The sequence below is a fragment of the Prionailurus bengalensis genome, chromosome D2 (genome assembly GCF_016509475.1).
Source record: "Prionailurus bengalensis isolate Pbe53 chromosome D2, Fcat_Pben_1.1_paternal_pri, whole genome shotgun sequence".
Lineage (NCBI taxonomy): Eukaryota > Metazoa > Chordata > Mammalia > Carnivora > Felidae > Prionailurus > Prionailurus bengalensis.
The window spans coordinates 47,302,892-47,329,980 of NC_057351.1; the positions used below are offsets into that span (position 1 = coordinate 47,302,892).

At 38.5% G+C, this 27,089-nt stretch overlaps 1 protein-coding gene and 1 non-coding gene across 4 annotated transcripts; both read left to right on the top strand.

Annotated features, from left to right (window-relative positions):
• The first annotated feature begins 50 nt into the window (after positions 1-50).
• Positions 51-26,875, top strand: LOC122492979 (mitochondrial import inner membrane translocase subunit Tim23). Of its 3 annotated transcripts, none has more exons than XM_043596862.1 (7): positions 51-304; positions 2,551-2,609; positions 9,652-9,745; positions 10,512-10,596; positions 13,930-13,988; positions 15,751-15,861; positions 26,407-26,875. In XM_043596862.1, the coding sequence occupies exons 1-7, from the start codon at positions 199-201 to the stop codon at positions 26,520-26,522; spliced, it is 630 nt and encodes a 209-aa protein (XP_043452797.1). In that variant the 5' UTR covers positions 51-198; the 3' UTR covers positions 26,523-26,875. The 3 variants fall into 3 exon arrangements, with proteins under 3 accessions (XP_043452797.1, XP_043452796.1, XP_043452798.1); XM_043596861.1 differs by lacking the exon at positions 51-304 and adding an exon at positions 382-979; XM_043596863.1 differs by lacking the exon at positions 51-304 and adding an exon at positions 1,042-1,141.
• LOC122493615 lies at positions 12,767-12,970 on the top strand. Its single transcript, XR_006299971.1, has one exon. It is a non-coding gene; the product is annotated as a small nucleolar RNA SNORA74 (small nucleolar RNA).
• Positions 26,876-27,089: the final 214 nt, after the last annotated feature.

Here is a 27,089-nt window from a genome sequence, read left to right on the forward strand (position 1 = left end):
CGCTTCCGACTTCCGGGACGTACAGTTGTCGCAAAGCGGAAGTGCAAGGATTAGCGCGTACCGGCTCCCGGAAGGTCACCGTGTGAAGGAGGCAGTGGTAACGCGGGTCTCCCCGCTGTTACTGGGGAGCAACGGCCCAGCAGAAGAACCCAGCCTCAGGTGTCAGGGAAGAGCAGACGGGCGGTTTGCTGCAACATCATGGAGAGCGGCGGGGGAAGCGGGAACAAAACTACAGGGGGGTTGGCCGGCTTTTTCGGAGCCGGTGGGGCAGGTTACTCGCACGCGGATCTGGCCGGCGTCCCGCGTGAGTATCGGGCCTAGGTTGTGAACATTTCTCAGCGGTTCTTGCGACTCCGCCAGATGTGTAGCGTGTACTGTTCCTTTTTGGGGGCTGACGTTCACAATCTTAGTACCAGTGGTGGGGTTAGTGTGTTTGCGCTGCCTCTTTCAAGATTGAACCAGTTTTTGGAGCCACGGATCCCCGAGAAGTTCCGTTTGGGTGACCTGGACTCAGGAGATGTTGCATGTTCTTTTTATATCCAAGCACGGTGCCTCATTTTTCCTCCCGCACATTCCTTGTACGTTGGTCTGTGTGCTTGGCTCTAGATTAAGAGGAGAGCCCAGGTCTGCAAGTAAATGCATTCCAAACAACGAGTCTGTAAATAACTTTTCAAACACAAAGTTCTGTGTTTCGAAACCACACAGTAGCCGTCAGGGCAAAACATTTAATAGTGCAAATAGCCAAGAAAGAAACGGGAGTCGAGCCTGCGGGAGGAGCTGAGAAGCGAGCTGCGCTTTAAAAGTCACTTACGGACTTGAAGAAAAAAAGTTAATTTTAGGAAAGGAAATATGCAAGATCGAAAGTGCAGAAGCATGAATGTCCTACCTGTGCCCTTTCAATCCTGTGAATATGTATTCCAGATGTCTGTGACTTTGTGGGTGTTCAAATGGATGAACAGAACTTGTTCTGATTCTCCAGGTACTTTATGCTCAAGAACAAAAGAGCCCAGTGTCACCTCTGCCAAAACTGAATCTGGAACGCATTTTACACATACGTCTTCGGAGGTCTGAGTTTTGGAGTACAGAGGGCACTACCAAATGTGACCAAACATTGTTACGTTAATTTGATTAAGATTTGAAGGTAAATTGAGAAATGGAGGGATGAACGCCGTTCACTGAGCACACCTGGGATCAACCAACGACTTTTCTGGATAGAGGACTGCCAACAGTTAGATGACTGCTGCGTTCAGTGAACTGAGCCAAGTAACACAAATGAACACATTTCAGTTATATGTTTAAGTGTACATAAAGCCATCAAAACCGGGTCATGAGATGGTGATGGGAGCAGGATGCCGTTTGAGAGTGGGTCAGAGAATGCAACTAGAGGGTGTTGACATTTGAGCTGTGACCTGAATATAGTATAGATCGGAGGTGAGGCAGGTGTACAAGGGAAAATAGTCCAAATGCCCTGAGAAAAAACAAAGTTGGCATGTTTAAGGAACAAATGATGGGCCAGTGTGTCTATAGAGTTGCAAGGGAGTTGGAGTAGTAGGAGATAATGAGATGAGGAGGGCAAGGAATGACCACTAATGCAGTGTTTTGTAAACCATGGTAGGAAGTTTGGATTTGATTACAAGTGTGAATGGAAGCCATTAAGGCTGATTTCCTTTTCTTAAAAAAATCACTTTAGTTGCTATATCGGAAGTAAATTGAAGGGATTAGAGCAAGTGAGGAGTCCATTTAAGTAGGAGATTGTTACAGTAGTCTAGGTGAGCTTTAATGGTTGGACTAAGATGGTAGCAATAAGGATGGTGGTAAGTAACGAAGTTCAAGATACTGAATATAGAATTCATATTGATGAGAAGACTTGAGTATTTCATAGATTGTGAGCAGTCAACTGAGGTGCACAGGATTCAAGGATTAAATTTAAAATATGAGAAAGCTGATTGACATATGTTTCTGTCATCAAAGTTAGTGGGATTCAAGTGTGGCTGTCTGTAAATTTCCATTTTCTTTTGTTATGACCCCCATGCCTATGGTGATAACCCGAGAACCCTCTACACTGCCACAGCAAATCTACTCTGTCAGCAGCTGTCAATACTGCTGAAGGAACTGCCTTAAAATATTTATATACAACACATAACCCAAGCACTGTTTTTCTCATGGAATTGATTGGTCTCTTGTCAGTCTTATTTTGCAATTTGTATAGACGTCAAGCATCCTTGTAGCAAAGTAGAGAGAAATTAGCTTTATAATTGACCTTGGCTATGCTTCCTGCTACTTTGATTATTTAATCCACATTATTGCCAATATCTTCTTGGTATGACAGCCTGAACTCATACCATTTTCCTAGTGTAAGGCATGGTTTGGTATTCAGGACCTCAGGAGGAGGCAGCCTCAAAACTGCCAGACAGGATGAGCATAGAAAAGGAGAAATTTTCATATTCAAGTGAGCCTATAAATCAAAATTGGAAAACGAAACAGTGTAATTAACACTAAATGAAATAACTTTTTAGAATTTCATTGCAATATGCTTTGTTTTCTCTCTAGTGACTGGTATGAACCCTCTGTCTCCTTATTTAAATGTGGATCCACGTTATCTCGTGCAGGTAAGATTAAGACTAGTCCTTTTATGAATTTACTAGTTTGGTGTGTTATCTTACTGTTTAAAAAAAAAAGTTTCTTACGCTAACTAGATATACGATACATACTTCTGGAGGCACCAACTCTGGTCTCCATCCACCTTTTTTCTTTGTTCTGAAACTCTGGGGATTTGGCTTGCGTCTCCCTGATACTATCCCTTTAAAGGGTTTTTGAGGTTCAAGGTGTGTTTTTTCTCCCTATTTAAACATTTGTAAAGTATACTAACATAAAATTTACCATCTGACCCATTTTTAAGTGTACTGTTCAATGTTACCAAATGCATTTATAAGATTAGGCAACAATTACCACCTACCATATATATAACCCGTTTCATCATGTAAAACAAACTATGCCTGTTAAAAAAATAACTTCATTCCACCCTCCCTCCCACCCATCCCATGGAAACTACCCTTCTGCTTTCTGTTTTTGATACTCTAAGTACCCCAAATAAGTGGAATCGTACCGTATTTGTCTTTTGTGATTGGATTATTTCATTTAACATAATGTTCTCAAGTTTCATCTATATTATAGCTTATGTCAGAATTTCTCCTTTTTTAGGCTGGATAATATTTAATTGAATAATATTCCATTTTGCTTATCCATTCATCTGTTCCTGGACACTTGGATGGCTCCTGTATTTTAGCTACTGTTGATGTGAACATTACACTAATGTGTACAAATGTCTTTTCCCAACTCTCCTTTTAATTCTTTTAGTTACATATCCAGATGTAAAATCGCTGGATCTTAGGGAAATTTTATTATTTTCTGAGGAATTGCAGCTATACCATTTTACATTTCATCGGATCTCATAAATTTTGACATGTCGTTTTCTTTTTTATTCATCTCTTAAGTAAAGGGTGTGTTATTTAATTTCCATGAATTTGTAAATTTTTCAGTTTTCTTTCTGTTACTGATTTCTAACTCCTACTGTTGTGGCTGGAGAGGATACTCTCTATGATATCTTTTAAAATCTTTTGAAACTTAATTTGTGTCCTTACATGATCTATCTTGGAAGATGTCCCACATGCACTTGAGACATATATCTGTGCTATTATTGTTCGGCAGAGTGTTTTGTATATGTCTGTTAGATCTGTTTGCTGTTTGATTTATTGTGTTAAGTCCTTATTTTCTTACTACCTTCTGTCTGGTTATAATGTTTGCTATCTGTTATTGAAAATAGATTATTGAAGTTTCCAGTTCTTAGTGTAGAAATTTCTATTTCTACCTTTAATTCCGTCATTTTATATTTAATGTATTTTAATGGTCTCTTACTAGATATGTTTATAATTTAATCTTTTTACTGCATTGAAACTTCTTAATATTTTTATGACCTTTTATTATTATGTAAAATCTATATTTTCTGATACTCATATGTTCACCCTGTTCTCTTTTGGTTATTATTTGCCTGGAATAATCTTTTTCTGTCATTTCACTTTGGACCTCTTTGTTTTTGGAACTAAAGTAAACCTCAGTGTAGTTGGATCATGGTATTTTTATCCATTGTGCTGATCTTATGACCTTTGTTTACAGAGTTTGATCCATTTATATTTAAAGCGATTACTGGAGCCATCTGGGTGACTCAGTCTGTTGAGCATCCAACTCTTGATATCAGCTCAGTTCATGATCTCAGGGTAATTGGATCAAGCCCCATGTCGGCCTCCTTGCTGAATGCAGAGCCTGCTTGGTATTCTCTCTCTCTCTCTCTCTCTCTCTCTCTCTGCCCCTCACATGCACGCTCTTTCTCAAAATAAATAAATAAAAACTTCTAAAAAATAAATTAGGCATTGATTTCTTAGACATGACACCAAAAGAATAAGTTACTGAAAACAACTGATAAATTGGTTTTAATAAAAATTTAAAATTTTTCTACTCCAGACTACACACTTAAGAATAAGGAAAAGACAGTTCACAAACTGAAAGAACATAACTGTAAATCATTTAATATTTGATAAGGACTTAAATCAAGAATATGTAATTTTTTAGAAAACTCTTAAAACTCATTTATAAGAAGTTTAAAAGTGGGTAAAAGATCTGAACAGACATTTCTCCAAGAAGATACACAAATGTTCAATAATCACATGAAGCATGTTCCATATCACTTACTAGAGAAATGCAAATCACAAAAACAAAGTGAGATACCACTTCACACCTGCTATAGCTATAGTTAGAAACACAGGCAATAACTGATGTTAGTAAGGATGTGGAGAAATTGGACCTTCATGCACTACTGGTAGAAGTGTAAATTGAACTAGCTGCTTTGGAAATAGTCTCACAGTTTCTCAAAATATTAAAAGTAGGGTTACTGTATGACCCAGTAATTCCACTCATAGATATATACCCAAGAGAACTGAAAACATATGTCCACACAACAAATTATACATGAATGCTCATATCAGCTTTATTCTAAATAGTCAAGAAGTAGACACAATCCAAATATCCAAGTTAAGAATGGATAAACAAAATGTGGCATCTCCATGCAAGGAGATATTCTGTAGCAATAAAAAAAGAATGCAGTAATGATGCTTGCTACAACATGGGTGAACCTTGTAAACTTACTAAAAAGAAGCCAGTCATAAAAGACCACATACTGTATGATTCTATTTATATGAAATGTCCACTACTGATAAACATAAAGAGACAGAAAGCAAATTGAGTAGTGGCTGCCCAGGGTAGGGGATAGATGGAGAATGACTGCTAACAGGTATGAGGTTCTTTTTGGGGTAATGAAAATGCTCTGAAACTGATTATAGTCTTTGTTGTACAATTGTGAATATACTAAAAACTCAAAACCACTGAATTATACACTTTAGGTGAATTATATGGTATATGAATTATATATCCATAAATTGGGTGGGTTTTAAGAGTAATGGTTAGGACTTTTTGCTTCAAGATGAAACACTAAATATTTGACCTTTGAATTTCTTGTTGAGTGTGGTTTTTTTTTTTTTTTTTTTTTTAATGTTTATTTTTGAGAGACAGAATGCGAACAGGGGAGGGGCAGAGAGAGAGGGAGACACAGAATCTGAAGCAGGCTCCAGGCTCTGAGCTGACAGCACAGAGCCCAACATGGGGCTTGAACTCACTGCAAGATCATGACCTGAGCCGAAGTCAGAAGCTTAGCTGAGCCACTCAGGCATCTCTTGTTGAGTGTGTTTTGAATAGAAGCAAGTTGATTAGGGCTTGTTTAAAATTTGTTTGTTTTTGCTGGAAGTGTTTGTCAAATATTATCTACACTGTAGGTTTATTGCTTTTATTTCAAAAGTACCTCTCAGTATTTTACTCAAAATTTCAAAACTAATCAAATGTAGTTTGCTTAAATGTTGGATTTAAGCTTAAAGGTTATACTGTAGCTCCATTTAAAAATACAGTAACATTGGGACCCTGCATTGCTAGGCAGGGCCAAAAAGGTTAGACATCAAAGAAAATTCTGTATTTTAAAGAAATTGTGATTCTTGCTTAATCACTCACATTTGTAGTGACATCTCCCATTCCAATGTTAGAGGGACTTCAGAATTGAAAAAGTTTTCTCGTCTCATTGTCTGTTTTTATAAAAACCATGGAAAGCCTAAATTTAAAAACTGTACCTTAAGTAAGTTGCATTTTGTGGAACATTTTTCCATACTTTTGAAAGACAGACATGTTAAGTACTACTTGTGAACTCACCATATACTGATTTTTGGCAACAGCTCTTATTTGAGGCACCATTTGTGGTTTCTCTTACTATTGATTTGTGTTGTCACCACTTTTGCATCCTCGCCAATACGTTAAATATTATATTAAGTAAATAGTCTTCCTCTTTGTTAGGCCAGATGAACATCCAGTATAAACAAGGAGAATTTGGGGCGCCTAGGTGGCTCAGTCGGTTAAGCGGCCGACTTCAGCTCAGGTCATGATCTCGCGGTCCGTGAGGGCTGTGAGTTCGAGCCCCGCGTCGGGCTCTGTGCTGACAGCTCAGAGCCTGGAGCCTGTTTCATATTCTGTGTCTCCCTCTCTCTGACCCTCCCCTGTTCATGCTCTGTCTCTCTCTGTCTCAAAAATAAATAAATGTTAAAAAAAAAAAAAAAAAGAGAGAATTTGGGGATGCCTGCGTGGCTCAGTCAGTTAAGCGTCCAACTTTGGCTCAGATCATGGTCTCACAGTTCATGGGTTCGTGCCCTGTGTCTGGCTTTGTGCTAACAGCTCAGAGCCTGGAGCCTGCTTTGGATTCAGTGTCTCCCTCTCTCTCCCTCTCCCCTGTTCGCGCTCGCTCGCTCTCTCTCAAAAATAAATAATAAATAATATTTTTTCAAAAAACAAGAATTTGAATATTTCTAACATGCAGTTGAAATATAAATATTTCACATAATCTCAGCCACCTATTTTATCAGGTACACTGGTGCCCATCCTTGGATTTGTTTCTTTTCTGTGGTAGTAAACAATGGTATTGGTGATCTTTTAGTGGTGCTAGTGTCCTACCCTGTCAGCAGCACAAGTTGAACTTGAACTTTTCAGTGTATCTTCCCTACATACATTGTATAAAGATACTTTGAGATCAGCCTTGGTAAGTGGTTATTTTTTGCAGTTTAAATTTGGTTTGCAGAAGTCTTTTTTCTATAACATCATAAACTGTTAATCCTATTTTTATAGAAACCAAAAGCCTTAATTTTATGAGATTAATATAATTTGGCTAGTGTCCCCTCCCTCAAAATATCTTTGGAAAGTTTTGTTATATGACACAGTTGAGATTAATAAGCCCCGGTGACAATTAAGCATCAGATTGTTTCCAGGTGGCTCTGGGTGTGAATTGATGTACATTTGCCTTCATCCTCATAGTACTTTTATCCCAGTTGACCCTAGCAAAGAGTGAGTTGGAGATGACATGCACTTGTGCTTATTAATGTCCATCCTGACCGTTTTCTTAGTTTCCTGTTTGTAATACATGATCCATTTCTGGATTGAAGAAATATGTATCTCATTAAATCACATGGCATTTCTAAAAACCTCAAGCCAGAAGCACAACTTATTTTTATTTTTTAAGTTTAATTACTTATTTAGAGAGAGAGAGAGCCTGAGCCGGGGAGGGTCAGAGAGAGAAAGAGAGAGAGAATCCCAAGTAGGCTCTGCACTGACAGCGAAGAGCCCGACATGGGGCTCAAACTAATGAACCATGAGATCATGATCTGAGCCAAAACCAAGAGTCAGGCGCTTAACCGACAGAGCCACCCAGGCACCCCTCCAGAAACACAATTTAAAACTCAGTCATTAATAAGGTCAAGAAGCACCCAAAATTCACAAAACTGTGTAATAACCTAGGATCTCTTCAGAGTTTGTTTGTTGTTGCCCACCAGACCATTTGTGTGATGAGAGTAGCTGTGCTTGCTTATTTGTGCATTTTTTGCTGAGAATGTATGCACAAGCCAGAAATAAAAAGCCAGTGCAGAGCTGTAGCTCACTGAAGTTCCATATTTGGTAAAGGGATGTTTCCTTGTTAGCAAGTTGCCAGCAGTATTTTAACCATTTTTGTATAGAAAGTTTGGCAATTATGTATTGAATGTGTTCTTTATAAGAGTATATTATAGAATCATGGGGCGCCTGGGTGGCTCAGTTGGTTAAGCATCTGACTTCATTTCAGGTCATATTCTCACAGCTCGGGAGTTCAAGCCCCACGTCAGGCTCTGCTGACAGCTGAAAGCCTGGAGCCTGCTTCAGATTCTGTGTCTCCCTCTCTCTCTGCCCCTTCCCCACTTGAATTCCCTCTCTCTCTCTCTCTCTCTCTCTCTCTCTCTCTCTCCCCCCCTTCTCCCTCTTCCTCCCTCCCTCCCTCCCTCCTTCTCTCAAAATAAACCTTTTTTAAGAGTATATTATAGAATCAATCATATACTCTTACAGTAGCATTTTCAACTTGGGATTTTTGAGTGACTCAGCATTCGTATCAAGTTTGTGTATGCATTTACTGGAAAGAGAGACGATGGCTTTCAAAGATTATCAAAAGAATATATGCTCCCCCAAAGAGTTAAAAATTATTTATTAAGGGGCACCTGGGTGTCTCCATCAGTTAAGTGTCCCACTGTTGGTTTCAGCTCAGGTCATGATCTCACAGTTTGTGGGATTGAGCCCTGCTTCACGCTCTATGCTGACAGTGCAGAGCCCGCTTGGAATTCTCTCTCTCCCACTCATACTCATTCTCTGTCCCCCCCCACTCCGCTTGTACACGTGCATCTCTCTTTCTTTCAAAATATGTAAAAAAGAAAACTTAAAAACAAAGGAGAATTAAGGGTACCCGGGTGTCTCAGTTGGTTAAACATGACTTCAGCTCAGTTCATGATCTCATGGTTCGTGGGTTTGAGCCCCACATCGGGTTCTCTGCCCCTCCCTTGCTTTATTATTTCAAAAATAAACAAACATTTAATGTATAAATATAAATAAAATTTTAAAAAGGAATTATTAGGAAGGTAATTTTGCCCTTGCATAACTGATCCAAACTTTTGTGCTTTTATAGTTTCTGCCCTTTCTCTTATTTCATTTGGTTTTACACATGGTAAATTGTGCTTGATAATAAATAGTAGCTACAGAATGAGAGTTGCTCTCTTTTTCCACGCTGGTTTGTTTCAATCCAGTAACCTGTGACTTGTCATACCTTTCAGTTTCCCTTTCTCTAGAGCTGTGCTTCCTAAACTCTCTAGCACTGTTACTTCATATTCATCATTAAGTAAGGTAAATTAAATTGATTACAATCTGTCAGACTTACATTGAGAAACTAAGTTCCTAAGAACTTAGAAACTTAGTTCCTAAGAACTAAGCCTCCTAAGAACTAATGAGTATAATTGTATATGTTGTATATTTCATTCCACTTTGATATAGGGGTTGCTATTGCACAAAGTTTTATTTTGGTTTGACTAAGTATAGTTGGGTTTTAGTTAATTTAAGGGTTTACTTTTTGTGAAAAACTACTTTGACAAATGAGGAAACATTTTGCAAGTACTGGGTCTTGAGGGGAGCTCAACTCAGTTTTCATTATTACCTTTTTAGGATACAGATGAGTTTATTTTACCGACTGGAGCTAATAAAACCCGGGGTAGATTTGAACTGGCATTCTTTACCATTGGAGGATGTTGCATGACAGGTGGGTATGATAATTTTTTTTTTCAGTGTCCTCAATCCACATAGTCAAAAATGCTTAAAATCCGGAGCGACTGGGTGGCTGAGTCAGTTGAGCATCTGACTGGGCTCAGGTCATGATCCCAGGATCATGAGATTGAGCCCTGCATTGGACTCTGTGCTGAGCCTGGAATCTGCTTAAGATTCTGTCTCTCCCTCTGCCCCTCTCCCCTAATTGCACACTTGCTGTCTCTCTCATCTTTTTTTTTTTTTTTTTCAACGTTTATTTATTTTTGGGACAGAGAGAGACAGAGCATGAACGGGGGAGGGGCAGAGAGAGAGGGAGACACAGAACCGGAAACAGGCTCCAGGCTCTGAGCCATCAGCCCAGAGCCCGACGCGGGGCTTGAACTCACAGACTGCGAGATCATGACCTGGCTGAAGTCGGACGCTTAACCGACTGCGCCACCCAGGCGCCCCTCTCATCTTTTTAAAAGTGTTTAAAATCCAAAGCAGTTCAAATACTGGTTTCAGGGTTTTAAAGAATCATTATTTAGGGGCACCTGGCTGGTTCAGTCAGTAGAGCATGTGACTCTGGATCTTGAGGTTGTAAGTTCGAGCCCCACATTGGGTGTAGAGATTACTTAAAAATAAGATCTTTAAAAATAATAACAATAAATCATTATTTTTGTTTATCTTTGCCTATTAAAAAGTAAAAAAGAATCAGAAGTGCAGTTGTTTTTTAATACAAAGCTGCATTATTTGGATGAATTGTTACTGTGATTTACTAGGGGCTGCATTTGGAGCAATGAACGGCCTACGGCTAGGATTGAAGGAAACCCAGAATATGCCCTGGTCCAAACCAAGAAACGTACAGTAAGTCTTATGTAATCATCTAATGTAGTGATATTTGAATATTAAACTACTTTGTTGGCTTGATGAACACAGCCTTGAGATGACACATGTTTAGAGTATTGACATATGTTTTGATCAATTTTTTTATTTTCTTACTGAAAATAAAAGAAACTAAGGAATCAAGTTAGTGAGACTAAGGTTTTTAAAGGAGTGATTTTTGAGTCAGTGTCCCTCAATTAGCTGGTGCTACCCTATCCTAACTTCTACACCTTTTTCATTCTGCAGTTCTACATAACATGCTTTTCAGGTTGTTGAATTGCTAGTACATTATTTGGATAGTTTGAGGGCCTGCAGAACCATAGGACATGATAGTAAATAAGCACGTAAGAGTGATTGCTGGATCTGCTCTCATTCCAATTGAACTTTTTATTGATTTTACTCTCAATTTCTAAAATGGAGGGCTAACGCAAAGTTATCATGAAATTCTTAAAACTTAGTAGTAGTTTCTGAATCTTCTCAGGAAATTGAAGTTTGTGGAAAATGGAAAGTAGTACATCTTCACCCTGCCTAAAAAATAAACGTGACCAGTCCATGTAGATATTCCCTAAATAATATATGAGTGGAGTCACACAGTATGTATTCGATGGCTCCTGGTCTTGGTTCAGGACACATTAAGCTTTATCTTCTTTATATATTGTTTAGCCAGCAGATGGCAGCAGGTGTGCTAGAATTAGACCTTGGGAATCCTGAAGGCTTGTCAAGTTTTTCATATTCCTGTTACTGTGGATCTTGCTTTACTAGGCCAGATCCTTGTATATTTTTACATTTATATTAATATTTGTCCCTTACTCCAATTTTTTTTTTTTTTTTTACTTTTTTGTGTTATGGAGAATTTTGAAAATGTACAGAAATAAACAGTAGTATAGTGAAGACCCATGAACCATAACCTCTCCTCAACAGTCAACCAACCAGGATTGGGACCAGTTATGCACCATCTCATTCTCCCCTCACATATTACTTTGAAGCAAATCCCTAACATACCATGAAATACCAATTTGAAGATGCGGCACCTGGGTGGCTTAGTCGGTTAGGTGTCCGACTTTGGCTCTGGTCATGATCTCACAGTTTGCGGGTTCGAGCCCTACATCAGGCTCTGTGCTGACCACTTGCTCAGAGCCTGGAGCCTGCTTCAGATTCTATGTCTCCCCCTCTCTCTGCCCCTCCCATGCTCGTGCTCTGTCTCTGTCTCTGCCTCTCAATAATGAACAAATGTTAAAAAAAGTTTTTTTTTTTTAATTTTTTTTTTTATTAACGTTTTTTATTTATTTTTGGGACAGAGAGAGACAGAGCATGAATGGGGGAGGGGCAGAGAGAGAGGGAGACACAGAATCGGAAACAGGCTCCAGGCTGTGAGCCATCAGCCCAGAGCCCAACGCGGGGCTCAAACTCCCGGACCGCGAGATCGTGACCTGGCTGAAGTCGGACGCTTAACCAACTGCGCCACCCAGGCGCCCCAAAAAAGTTTTTTAAATACCAATTTGAAGGTGAAGTTCTCCTAGAAAAGATAACCTTTGTCTCTTAAAACAGTGACAGTATTGTTTGGGCAGGGGGTGCAGGGAGAGAGTCACATTTGCAATTTTTAGATCAGATTTTTTAAATCTTCTGTATTACTTTTTATGTAACCATTCTGATATTCCTGGGTAGGAAGCATTTAAAATAGGAGACAGCCTCAGGGTTAAACCTCCGACCTTGATTCAGGTCAGGATCTCATGGTTCCTGAGTTCAGGCCCTGCCTCAGGTTCTCTGTCCCTCCCTTGTGCACTCTTGCTCTCAAAAATAAACAAACATTTAAAATAGGAGACAGCCTGTAAAAATTGAAAGGACAGGGTTTGGGTCCAGACAGATCTATATAGCTTCAAAGTCTAGTTCCATTATATACTATTTTTTGGTCTTAGGTAAATTTTTTTCTACCTTCTGCCTTTAAGGGTTATTAAGAGGTGATTAAAGTTGGTAAGGGCCCAGTAAGTGGAGATATATTGCCCAAATTGCATACCAAAGAATTTCACCAATTTGCAGTGTTAAACAGCCTTTAGAGATAATACAAATTGTTGTTATTGGGCATTAATTTAAATGAGTTCTCTAACTCCATTAAATGAGTTTTTTCATTCTTTGTTATTACAATTTCATAATTTCCAGCAGTAGTCAGCTGTCCGGATAGAACCATTCCTGTGATGGTGTTACACTGCTGGGAGAGGAAAGTCCTGTCTTTTTCCTCCAGTTGCCTCTGTCACTGTTCTGGTGGCGCCTGGCACTGGTGTGAGGCAGAACTGTGCTTCCTTGAGAGTGTGCTAAGCGTTCACTTGGGCCGCTTAGTTCTAGTCTGGGAGCAGACACAGCATGTGCTTTCTCCACATATTCTAATTAGATGGTTTTTTCCTTCTCTTTGAATACTTCCCTGTAATTCTGCTGTATTCTGTAACAGTTCACGCTTTGATTCTATTTAATATCTTGAGTATATTCTTCCTCCAAAAAAATTTAATTGTAAGCTAGATTATCCATTAGAATGGTCTTTTTCTTTTTTTAATGTGGATCAATTACTGTAAACTTCTCTATAAAATACATTCTAGGCTATCATTCAAAGCTTTTCTATATTTGATTTATATTTATTTTTAATAATAATAATTTTCCTTACTCATTGCCCAAAAATGTTGGAAGTTTAACCTTCATTTATATTTGTATAAAGTAAAAGCCAACCTTACTAAATTCTTTTTTTTTTTTTTTTTTTAATTTTTTTTTTTCAACGTTTATTTATTTTTGGGACAGAGAGAGGCAGAGCATGAACGGGGGAGGGGCAGAGAGAGAGGGAGACACAGAATCAGAAACTGGCTCCAGGCTCTGAGCCATCAGCCCAGAGCCTGACGCGGGGCTCGAACTCCCGGACCGCGAGATCGTGACCTGGCTGAAGTCGGACGCTTAACCGACTGCGCCACCCAGGCGCCCCAGCCTTACTAAATTCTAAGGAAGTATTAAGGTATCTTTTAAAATTAAGAAAACCCTGGGGACACCTGGGTGGCTCAGTTGGTTAAGCATCCAACTCTTGATTTCCTTTTCAGGTCATGATCTCATGGTTCATGAGATTGAGGCCCTTCACTCTCTCCCTCTCTGCCCCTCCTCCACTCGCACGGATGTACTTCTCTCCCTCTCTCAAAATAAATAAACGTTTTTTAAAAAAATAAAATTAAGAATACCTGAGTGTTGGGTTTATACATTGTAAATAGCTACAATTATGGTTTTTCAAAGTGCTGGAGAAATAATGATTCTAAGTACAGATTCTTTCTCTTTCTGCCCTGGTAGGATTTTGAACATGGTGACTAGGCAAGGGGCACTTTGGGCTAATACTCTAGGTTCTCTGGGTAAGTAGAGATCTCACTTAATAATAAATCATTAATGCAAAGGATATATATGTATCATGAACAATTTGACCTGCCAAAATTCTGGCCCTAGGATATTAAAAATTGTATTTGAATCTACTCTGATGAGTAATGTAGGTAATACTAAGGAAAAGACCATGAACAACATAACAATAATTCCAGATGCTAATACCATTTTTCAGTGTTTTAAGTCTTTTTAGATATTACATACTGTCCTGTCCAAGCAAGATACCAACCCATGTTTTAGGTAGATATGGAGTCCACATAATTCAGGTCCAAGTCAAATGCCTTTGTATGTTAAGAAAGGTTCAAGGCCCTGTAGTAAGATACAGATTAATGCAACCCTTTTGCTATGTTTTCCTAATAGCCTATTCAGCATTCTGTTTACCTAAGTAGGTTTCCCAGACTGAATTTTCAGAGGTGTTATAGGGCCTTTGTAGATAATGAAAACATTTGCAGTTCTGAGCAAGGGGTAATTTAGTAGGATTTAGGACCAAATGCTTTCATATTATACTATGTATGAATATTTGACTCTCTTGATTATTCATAGCATATAATAAATGTACCTGTGGTACTTATGCTCTAAGAACCAAAAATTTCTTTGTAACTTGGTTGAAAGTCTGAAAATCTTTTAATTGTGGCAGATTAAGTAAGGGAAATTTTAGGTATCTCATTGAAAAAATAGAAAAAGCATCTGTTGTGAAAGAATAATAGCCTAGCTTTGTTGTGGGATTTGGAAGCAGTACACTTTCACACTGTAAGGTCAGATTGACATTTGAGATCCTAGTAAATTATTGCCTCCATATGCTACTCATGTCCTCTTTGCCCCCACCCCATACACAGTCACCCTCCTTTGTTCCTGTTTGGTTGCTTATATATCTCCAGAGTGAAAAGCCATCCTGCTCTGCCCAAGGACTTTCTTAGTTTTAGCATTGCAGGCAAGTCTCAGTCCTAGGAAAACTGGGATGGCCAGTTGCTTTGTATGTTTCTGATGTAATAGAAGTTCAGTTTCAATTAAATAAGTTGAAAGGGTAAGAAGAGCCTTTATAGAAATATAAGAATATCACAACAGAAGGGTTGTAAGGCTGAGTTTGGTGTAACATTGAAGGGTCAAATAAAGCATAGTTTCGAGAAAGGTAAGGAAAAGGATTAGTAGGAATCTTTACAGGTACAAGAGATAGATAGTTTTGGGGAACATCTTGTTAAAACTAAATAAAGCTAGTGTTACAGTTTTTGCCTGTGCCAGAACCAAACCTCAATTTTTTTTTAAGTTAACATTTCTCTTAGAATAGAAATGCATGTGTTTTTGTTTCTAAATTCAAAGTATAGCTATTAAGAATAAAATATAAGTGAAAATTTTAAATATTTTTCCTGAGATTCCAAGAAAAATGGAACTTTTTGTAATTAACTACTATTGGTGTTTCTTCTGAAGCTCTTCAAAAATTTTCTTTGTATATCCTGAGTTGTACACACATGTGCCCGCTTTACAGGCTAATGAATATAGTTTTTCCTACTTTTTGTTCGGAGTATGTATTATTCCATTATATGGAAAGTCCCTTTCTGGGTCTATCCGCTTTGATGGGCATTTTATTTACAAGCTTTTGCTGTTACAAATACTGTTCTAGTGATCATTCTTTTATATCTTTGAATGCTTATAGAATGTCTGTAAGATAGATTTATCTAAATATAATTGCTTTACTGACTTCCAATAACTTTATTAGTAATCAGTCCATTTCCCCTGTAGCTTTGCTCTATAGTGCATTTGGTGTCATCATTGAGAAAACACGAGGTGCAGAAGATGACCTTAACACAGTAGCAGCTGGAACCATGACAGGCATGTTGTATAAATGTACAGGTAGGTACTGTTGAATGAAGAGCTATCTCTGAATACACTTTGAAGTATGCTTTGAAAATGAAGTATCCACAGATTTCAGAGCACACTTAACACATTTTTTGCAGTGTAATGGAGTGTTCTCTAAAACCTCATGGGTGTTTGGGGTTTTGTTTTTGTTTTTTTATTTTGATAAAGTACACGAAACATAAAATTGGCCATCTGAACCATCTTTAAGTGTAAGTTTAGTAATGTTAAGTATATTTATGTTGTTGTGGAGCATTACCTTCATCTAACTCCAGAACTTTTCTTCATCTTGCAAAACTGAAACTCTGTATCCAACATCATTTTCCCCATCCTTTAGCCCTTGGCAACTACCATGCTGCTTTCTAACTATGAATTTCAACTCTGAGTATTTTAGATATTTCATGTAAGGAATAATAATACTGCATTTGTCTTCTTGTGACTGGCTTATTTCTTTTGGCATAATATCATCAAGGTTCATCCATGTTATAGCATGTTTCAGAATTTCCTTCTTTTTCAAAGATGAATAATACTCTGTTTTACATATATACCACATTTTCTTTATCCATTCATCAGTCAGTGGATACTTGGATTGCCTCCATCTTTGACTACTATGAATAATGCTCCTATGAACATAGGTGAACCATTCGATTTTGAAAAAATAGAACCCTAAGAGTTGAATCAAAATGACCTGAGTGAATATCAAATATCAAATCCTTCTCTAAGATGGAAAAGAAATTAGCATTCACTGTGTTATACCCCCAGTTATAAGCACTTAATATAACTTATTAAGAAGTGCCCCGGTGACTCGGTTGAGCCTCCAGCTTTGGTTTAGGTCATGATCTCACGGTCAGTGAGTTTGAGCCTCACATCAGACTCACTGCTGTCAGCACAGAGCCTGCTTCAGATCCTCTGCCGCCCCCAACACTCCCGCCGCCCCCCCCGCAACCTCCCCCCCCCCCCCCACTGCTCACACATGCAGTCTCTCTCAAAAAAGTAAAAGTTGAGATATATATATAGGACTTATTTTATTTAAAACTGAACTGATAATCATCACACCCCAGTTTTATAGATAAGCACAGTATTAAGAGGACCTCTTTCAAAAGGTCCTAACTAGTGATGGGCCCAAATTTTTTTTATCACATTTCTGCTTTAAATGGCTTAATTAAGCTACTTATACTCATGCCTCTGAAAATTACTTTTGTTTGATTTTTTAGACATTAGACACTTGATTAACTGAGCTAATTCTTTTTAGAAATTCCTCCATCAAAATTTCAGGTAGCCATTTTTGCTAGAAAGAGAAGTCTCAACAGGGTTATGGAATCCAAGATTTCCTGATATATCTGAGAGTAAGAGGTTTTTTCTGTATTGAAAATGGATCACATTTGGGGTGCCTGGGTGGCTCAGTCGGTTGGGCGACTGACTTCGGCTCAGGTCATGATCTCGCAGTCCGTGAGTTCGAGCCCCGCATCGGGCTCTATGCTGACAGCTCAGAGCCTGGAGCCTGTTTCAGATTCTGTGTCTCCCTCTCTCTCTGACCCTCCCCCGTTCATGCTCTGTCTCTCTCTGTCTCAAAAATAAACGTTAAAAAAAAAAAAGAAAGAAAATGGATCACATTTGGAATTTTATCCCTAAGAGCTCACAGTACTTCTTACTTGTGTGCATGTACTCATGTAAACAGAGCTCCCAGGTGGATTAAGACATTACATACCTTTTATGTCCATGAAGATGTTACCTTGACATAGAAAAATCGTGTTAAAAATACTGGGGCATCTGGGTGGCTCAGTCAGTTGAGTGTCCGACTCTTGATTTTGGCTCAGGTCATGAACGCATAGTTCATGGATTCAAGACCCACGTCAGGCTTCATGCTGGTAGTGCAGAACTTGCTAGGGATTCATCCTCCCTCTCTCTCTGTCCCCAACTCATGTGCATGTGCTTGCTTGCTCTCTCTCAAAATAAATAAACTTTAAAATATTTAGATATTAGAGTAATTTAAAAAAATACTCCACATTGAAAATCTTTAGGGTCAGACAAAAGAATTTAAAACTTTAACTGCAGCACAAGGGTTCACTCAGCAAGAGTTTACTTGGCCCAAACTATGCTTACAAAAGATGAAATTAATATTTGAGAAACCGATTTCACATAAAAATATGGAATTCCAGCTTCTTTTGAATAAATGGAAGATACCAAGCTTACATTATTTGTGTTGGCAAATGGCTGGGGTTGAGTGGGAGCTGCTGTTACACCAGTTGATGGGCACTGAAGTTCTACCTCAGTACCACTAGTCCCTGACTTCTTACTCAGGGTAAGCCGCTGTGGCATTTCCTCTGCTGAGGGCATCCCTGAATATAAGAATGTACTGAATTACCATCTTAAGACATATTACGCATATTTAAAAGATAGAAAAGGCTGAATTCTTGATATCGAAAGACATGGGAGCCTAGCTATCTGTGTCCGGGACTTCCTTGCAGTCATAGCATTTATAACACAGGGTGGGACACCTTCAGCTTAAATTATGAAAGAGAAAGTTCTTGGCTCAGAAGAAAAAAAGCAAAAACAAATTGATTCTAGGTCAGGTGACATGTAGATTTCATTTTCCATTGCAATTGTGAAACATAGATGAAGTATCTGACCCAGAATTCCAACGTTAGCTCATAGTTTCCTGGCCGAACAATTTAAATTTAGCTCAGCACATCAGAATCAGTATACAAAAGCAGAGCAGTATCTTTCATTGATTTCTGGTTTAAAATAACCCTAAGACAGAGCACAGAATTAGGAATTTTGTGTGGTAGGAATACAGATACAACTTCAGCTTCTAGATTCAGGGATTTAGAAAAGGGGTGAGACACTCTTTTGGTCTAGAGCCAGCCCAAACTGTTAAAGACACAAGTTTACATTTAGGGAATGGCTAATTCCTGCTGACCAAAAATATTTCCAACTCTTCAACAATGGAAATTAAAAAAGAGGAAGTTTGAAATTAAAGTAGTATAACTCAACTTAGATTTGGAGCTACTTTCGTGGAAAGAAAAATCATGGGGAAAAATACATGAGAAAATGGGTAGTTGTCAGAACAAAAGGAGGCTAATTTAAAGGAATATTTCTGATGGGATGATTTTAGTTTAAATCCAATGTTTAATGAGTTTAAATATTTTTCAGAGGGTATTCAGACGGTCATTAGATTTTCTGTGGCATGTGAAAAGCTGTTTAGTAATAAACAGTATTCTATCAGAACAAGAACAGCTGTAGTTTTGCTCTTGTTCATAAGCTTAGGACTAGTGTTTAAAAGGCCTGGTCACTAATCTTCAGAAACAAGGCATCAGCAACCAAAAGATATGGGTCCCCCCTTTCCCCTCACAAAAAGCCCCTGACCTTTTCATTCTATGCCTTCCATAAGAAAGTCATCTTAGAAAAGCAAACTAAATAAAAGTTAAAAAGACCTACAAATCCATTTCATCATAATAAGTAAATGTAGGGCTTATTATTGTTAAAAGGTACTATTTATCAATAGGTTCCAGGCCTTCAGAATTAAACTGTATATGCTAACCATACTTTTTTGATGATTTCTTTATTTCTGTTACTGGCAGCAGTATTCTTCCAGTAAATTAAGACAGATGTAACATATATTACAGGCATAGGGCTGTAATATATAAAACATTTCGACAGATCACTTAAACCAACAATCCAATTAAAAAATGGAGTAAGTATTGACAGAACACTTCAGGGAAAAATACAAATCACCACTAAACAATAGAAGTCACTAAATCTTACAGGCAACCAGGGTAAAGCAAAATAAACCATTAAGATAATATTTTTCACCAAGTATCTTTTAAAAAGTGATGATAGGTAACTGATGTTTACCAGAGGGGAAGTGACACCTAATATTGACAGAGGTAAGCAAAGCAGTCGACATTAGTTATTAATATTTTAAATTTGTAGATCTTTGCTCAGCAATTTATCCTACAGCATACTAAGGCATACACACAAAAAAGGGGTCTGGACCACCATAACCACCACAGGAAAGCAACCAAAAAGATGAAGAATCTGGTGGGAAAAATCATCCTAAGAGGACAGTAATATGGGGAGGCAAAAACAGCAGAGATAATTGAATGCTTGCATGGAAGAACCTGGGTTGCTAGGAAGGGACCAGTGGGGTGGAGGTGGTCCTGAGGAAAGCCCGAATGTCAGCTGCTCTGCTGTGACAGTCACACGTACTGCTTCCACTCTAACAAAGAAAAAAAATAGGGAGGCAGGAAACGTCTGTTCTAGTGTTCCGAGTCACCTTTGGTTTCTGCCCTTCTCTTCTGTGTCCCTTCACTTCATCATTTGTGAAGTTCACTACCTAGCACTTGAGTTGCCTTTTCTCACAAGGCTGAACTTCTGCAGCAGTATTTTTCATTAGCCATTTTTGACTTTGGGCTTCTACCTTCAGTCTGTCTTATCCACTATTTCTGGTTTATCTTCCAGTATGGTTCTAATTCTAGTAATCACTTTTCAAAAACCTTTGATGATGACACACTGTGTTTCAGCCTAAATTTAAACTTCTCATCCTAGCCTTCCTTGCTCTAATCCTCTCCCATTTTCAGACCTTTCTCCCACACTGTTCTTGTGTATGTTATATGACCAAATATGTAAATTTGAAATCCAATCCATCCATAAGGCCCAGTTCAATTGTTAATACCTCTTTCAATAGATTTCCTTTTTTGGGGGGGAGGGGGGCAGTGATTGAACTTTATTTAGTTTTGTTTTGTTTTTTTTTAATTTGTATTTATTTTTTTAATTTGCATCCAAGTTAGTTAGCATATAGTACAACAGTGATTTCAGGAGTAGATTTTTTTAATGCCCCTTACCCATTAGGCCATCCTCCCCTCCACAACCCCTCCAATAATCCTCTGTTCTTCTCCATATTTAAGAGTCTCTTATGTTTTTGTCCCCCTCCCTGTTTTTTTTTTTTGCTTCCCTTCCCTTGTGTTCATCTTGTTTTGTATCTTAAAGTCCTCATATGAGTGAAGTCATATGATATTTGTCTTTCTCTAATTTCACTTAGCATAATACCCTCTAGATCCATTCATGTAGTTGCAATTGGCACGATTTCATTCTTTTTCATTGCTGAGTAATACTTCATTTTATATATATATATATATGTATATACATACACCACATTTTCTTTATCTGTTCATCAGTGAACATTTGGGCTCTCTCCATACTTTGGCTATTGTTGATAGTGCTGCTATAAACATTGGGGTGCATGTGCCTCTTCGAAACAGCATCCCTGTATCGCTTGGATAAATACCTAGTAGTGCAATTGCTGGGTCATAGGGTAGTTCTATTTTTAATTTTTTGAGGAACCTCCATACTGTTTTCCAGAGCGGCTGCACCAGTTTGCATTCCCACCAGCAGTGCAAAAGAGATCCTCTTTCTCCACATCCTCACCAACACCTGCTGTTGCCTGAGTTGTTCATGTTAGCCATTCTGACAGGTGTGAGGTGGTATCTCTTTGTGGTTTTGATTTGTATTTCCCTGATGATGAATAACGTTGAGCATTTTTTCATGTGTCGGTTGGCCATCTGGATGTCTTCATTGGAGAAGTGTCTATTCATGTCTTTGCCCATCTCTTCACTGGATTATTTGCTTTTTGAGTTTGATAAGTTCTTTATAGATTTTGGATACTAACCCTTTATCTTCTTTGCAAAAATCTCCCATTCCATCGGTTGCCTTATAGTATTCCTGATTGTTTCCTTCACTGTGCAGAAAATTTTTATTTTGATGAGGTCCCAATAGTTTATTTTTCCTTTTGTTTCCCTCGCCGCCAGAGAACGTGTTGAGTAAGAAGTTGCTGCAGCTGAGGTCAAAGAGGTTTTTGCCTGCTTTCTCCTGGAGGATTTTGGTGGCTTCCTGTCTTACATTTAGGTCTTTCATCCATTTTGAGTTTATTTTTGTGTCTGGTGTAAGACAGTGGTCCAGGTTCATTCTTCTGCATGTCGCTGTCCAGTTTTCCCAGCACCACTTGCTGAAGAGACTCTTTATTCCAGTGGATATTCTTTCCTGCTTTGTCAAAGATTAGTTGGCAATATGTTTGTGGGTCCATTTCTGGGTTCTGTATTCTGTTCCATTGATCTGAGTATCTGTTCTTGTGCCAGTACCATACTGTCTTGATGATTACAGCTTTGTAATACAGCTTGAAGTCCAGATTTCTTTTTTTTTTTTTTTTTTTCTTTTTAATCTATCTTGGAGGCGATTCAGGATGGTGAAAAAGACAATGGGCTTTGGCGTCAAATGGGTTTGACTTGACCAGCACTAGGTCACTAAACAGCTACACCAAGAGAGTAACTTGTCTGAATTTGTCTATAATACGAGAGCAACCAGTATTCCCTTCATAGACTCGTAAATGAAATCACCTATAGAAAGTGACTTACCTCCTACCATAAGCACATTTTATACCATTCTTAGAAGGCTTAACACAGTTTTCCTGGTATGAAGTCAATAGGCAAAAAGTAAGATTGAAAAATCAAGAACTAGCAAGATAGTTATGTTTTTTAGAAACAAGATAAAGAGCAGAGAATGAAAGTAGTTGCCTTTGGAAATAGAAATTAGGGTGAGGATGGTGAGTGTGCCACATTGTTGTGTATCACTAAAATCTTTTAGCACTTTTTAAATTGTTTATATGGACTACTTTAATAAAAAGTGAAAGTGAGCAAAGACCTTTATCAACATAATAAAAATGAGGTATTTGGGGCGCCTGGGTCGCTCAGTTGGTTAAGCATCTGACTTTGGCTCAGGTCATGATCTCATGGTTGATGAGTGTGAGTCCTATGTCCAGCTCTGTGCTGACAGGTCAGAGCCTGGAGCCTGGTTCAAATTCTGTGTCTCCCTCTCTCTCTCTGCCCCTCCCCTACTCATGCTCTGTCCTCCTTAAAAATAAATAAACACTTAAAAATTTTTTTAAATAATAAATAAAAATTAGGCATTAGATTACAAGGGTGGAGTGGGGAGACACTGTTCAATGGGTACAGAGTTTCAGTTTTGCAACATGGAAACAGTTCTTTGGAGATGGATGGGGTGATGATAGCACAACAATCCCAGAAAACCTAGTGCTACTGAACTATACTATTAAAATGGTAACTTTTATATATGCTTTATCTCAATTTTTAAAATAAATTCAATAAAATTTTGGAAAGTATTTAATAGCCATGACAGTGTGTAAATAAGGCAGTTCCTCTAAAACAGGGGCCAAGAACACCTGCTGGCCAAATCCCTGTCTGTTCACTGTCTTGAGGCTAAGAATATGTTTTATGTTTTTAAATATGGTTGACCTTTGAACTCCGTGAGGTTGAACTGTACAAAGTTTTCTTTGATCAGCACAGTACTATAAATAATGTGTTTTGTCTTGAGATTTTCTTAGTAACATTCTTTTCTCTAGCTTGCTTTATTGTAAGATTGTAATACATAATTCACATAACATATAAAATACTTACTGATCAACTGTTTACGTTCTCAGTAAGGCTTCCAGTCAACAGCAGGCATTAGTAGTTAAGTTTTGGGAGGACTCAGAAATTGTACTTGGATTTTTGACTGTGCAGGGCGAGGGGGTCACATCCCTAACCCCACACGTTGTTAAGAGTTGACTGTAGTTACATTTTAAGTGGTTATATAAGTATCTACATAATAGCCTTTGGGCCATGAAAGCCTAAAATATGTACTTTCTGGCCACTGTAAGAAAAATATTCTGATCCCTGCTCTAAAGTAATTGTCAGTTCAGTATGTTAGCTCTACACTATCCAGCTCTATACCCCACAAACAAGGTACTTAAGTATTCTGGGCCTTATTTTCCTATGTTTAAAAGAGATAGTATTTGTCCTTTCTGGAAGAGTTGTGTAAGGACCAAAAAGATAGAAGGTAAAACTGAAACACCTGGCTCACATTTGTTTTGCTTTATAGACATTGACCGTTGGCCTTCTTGCTCAAAGCAAGAATATTTGCTAATCAACTTCCTGTGCTTAGTTGGGCAAAAGTTGGTTACAGAAAGCCTAAAGGCAAGACCCTCAAATGTTTAACACAACCAGTTGGAAAACACTGGAATTAATAGAAAGTTAAAACTAAAACATGGCTTGGTGTGTGGTAAGAGGCTATCCTTCAATCAGAATTAGCTGTGCTTAGTAAGTCAAACACTGCCTATGTTTAGCGTCTACTTGGTGGAAATAACTTTTTTCTAGCCTTCAAAGAAGTGACATTTTGGGGCGCCTGGGTGGCTCAGTCGATTCAGTGTTGGACTTTGGCTCAGGTCATGATCTCATAGTTCGTGAGTTTGAGCGCCGCATCAGGCTCTGTGCTGACAGCTCAGAGGCTGGAGCCTGCTTCAGATTACGTGTCTCCCTCTCTGCCTCTCCCCAACTCGTGCTGTCTCTCAAAAATGAATAAACATTTAAAAAAATTTTTTTAAAGTGACTTGTTTGAACTAAGTTTCATTTTGGTCAGAAAGTAGAAAGCTTTCTGGGGGATCATAAGAGACACTTAATGTGCCACTGATGTCCCTAAGGTCTTAGTCTTGTAGTTCACAGTTTCATTATGTTACCCCTAGTGCCTCTGCCCAGGGAGGCTCTTTATTTGATAGCTAAGAACTAATGTGAAAATCCTTCCAAAAGTAGAAATTAGGACACTCAAAGCAAAGGACCAACCGTAAGGAACAGTTTACAGCTATTTCCAAACCAGTGGGCAGAGTTCAGAGCCCAGTGGATCTGTAATCAACTAAAGATCTAGGGGAGTTTTCAGTGTTTAGTCCCAGGAAAACATCTGCAAAATCATTGTGCTTTCAGTTATCTGCCCTGCATCATTTTTCTGCTAATAAACAGCAGTGAGACCACCTTTCTTTTGTGTCGACTCAGAATGGAGTACTATATAACCTGCTCGAAAGAATCCTCATTACACACAAAGTTTAGATTTAATAACTGAGCCATACTGATGCTGTTGCAAATATCATTTATTCTCCTGTGCTTCATAGTTTATTTTCCTCGTTTCAGTCATTTGACCTAATTATAGTTTACTTTCAGCCCCTAGAACTTTTTGTTGACTTACTAGTCAAAGACATGAAGTAGATTTTTATTAAACTGGGTAGATTGTTTTTGATAGCAGGTTGAGTGTATATTACATTTATAATTTTCCAGCGGCATTGAATACAGGGGCAAAATCCAACTGCCATACTTAGTCTAAACATAGCAAGAGATGATGTGGGATTCAAGGAGAGAGCTCCCATTTAATTTTTTTTTTAATTGTTTCTGACCTCTCCTCCCCATCCCCCCCACCCCTCACCCCACCCCCCCTCCGCCGTATTTGACAGCTGTTTGTAGATGATGCCTGCAGCTTCTGTCTAAGAGAGATAATTAGGGCACTTCATGTTGGAAGCCTACACAGGTCAGCTATCAGACATCTTCAGACTAGAGAGGATCCTGAAGGGAGTGGCCCTTTAATCTATCGGCTGAAGCCATCTGGCAGGACATTCATTGCAGGAATGCTTGGTCTGAAGTGTTCTAACTCAGCAACATCACTGAATTTCACAGAATTTACTGGTTTGTACCCAGAGGGCCTCTAGGAAGGTAATCACAGGACCACAGCTCCGTTCCACCTTTGCCTTCCTAACACAGGACTTAAAATGAATACTCCATTGGTACAATGTGGGCTTCCTGACATTTATGGTATCAACTTGTTTGTAAAACCATAGAACATCAAGTTATTTCTTAAAAGCTTATTTCGGTGCCCCTAGTCCTCTTACTAGACTTGGGGACTGTTTTCAGGTAACTGATGAAAATGTTTTTGTTTTTGCATTTCAAGTGTAATCCATATTGCTAATCTTTTTTCACATGAAAAAAATTGTTTTGTTAAGCAAAAACAGTTCAAAGTCTAATCCTTGGGTTGTTTTTCAGTAAGTATAATGCTGCTCGGTGCCTTATTGCTCATTAATTGTAGATTGTCTGATATATCAGTGTAGGAATGGAGGAGGGGGGTGGGGGTGTCAGTACCTAACTCGAAGCTTGATTATAGCCATCTTATCACCACTTCTTGAGTCTTCAAAGTTAACAGAGGACCTGTCCAGAGTCCAAAGATAATGTTAAGACTGTTTCCAAAGAGGGTGTCACCTTGTTTATATTATAGCTGTAAATCAATTGGTGGGGCTTGTGGGTTCTAAACAGTATGACTAACGGGAAATTATTGCTTTGTTTGGGACTTCAATAATATGCATGAGATCTTGTCTGAAGTGTGGGAACAAGTGAGATTGAGAAAAATCAAATTATTAATGCTCATGATCTTAGCTACAAATTGTAAAATTAAAAGAAAAAATGGTTGTGAATGAGTATTAAACTGGTGATTTAGGGATGTTTCTCTTGAACCTGTCTTGGTTTCTTGTATTAACTTTAGGACTTCTGTTTGAGATGGAATATTTACATATAAACAAATCGTGTGCCTCAATTTCATGATAACATTATTTAATCCTTTGCTGCTAGGACACTGTGTAATACAAGGCTGTTTTGTTTTTGTTTTCTTTTCCTTTCCCAGGTGGTTTTCGAGGGGCAGCACGAGGTGGGCTAGCAGGACTGACGCTTACCAGCCTCTACGCACTCTATAATAACTGGGAGCACATGAAAGGCTCCTTGCTCCAACAGTCACTCTGAAGATTTGCCAACTTGTGAATGGAGGACACTTTAGTAGCAATCCAGATCAATTTATAGGTCAGTCTGGAGTTACTCTTTCTTCCTACAATTAGTTTGAAAAATTGGAGATACCAGTTTGCTGTGGCGAAGATCATGGTTGGTTGACCGGGACTGGCACTCTTTCCAGCCCAAGCTGAAGCCAAAACCCTCTGGTGGCTGAGTAATGTGGTTCTCCCTTTCCCTCGAATTGGGAAACTACTTACTCACAGAATTCACGTCGTGATGGTTGTCGATAGTATATCACCGCATTTGTTTATTTAATGATCTGAAACTGTAATGTTCCCTTGTATTCCCAATAAAAGGTGAAAACAGAACTAAAGTCCTAACTCCAGTGTAAACACAGTGGATGTCTCCATTTAAAACATTTTTCTGGGGGGACCTGGGTGGCTCAGTCGGTTAAGCATCCAACTCTTGGTTCCAGCTCAGGTAATAACTTTATGGGATTGAGCCCCATGACAGGCTCTGTGCTGACACTGCAGAGCCTGCTTGGGATTCTCTCCCTTTCTCTCTGGAAATAAACATTTTTAA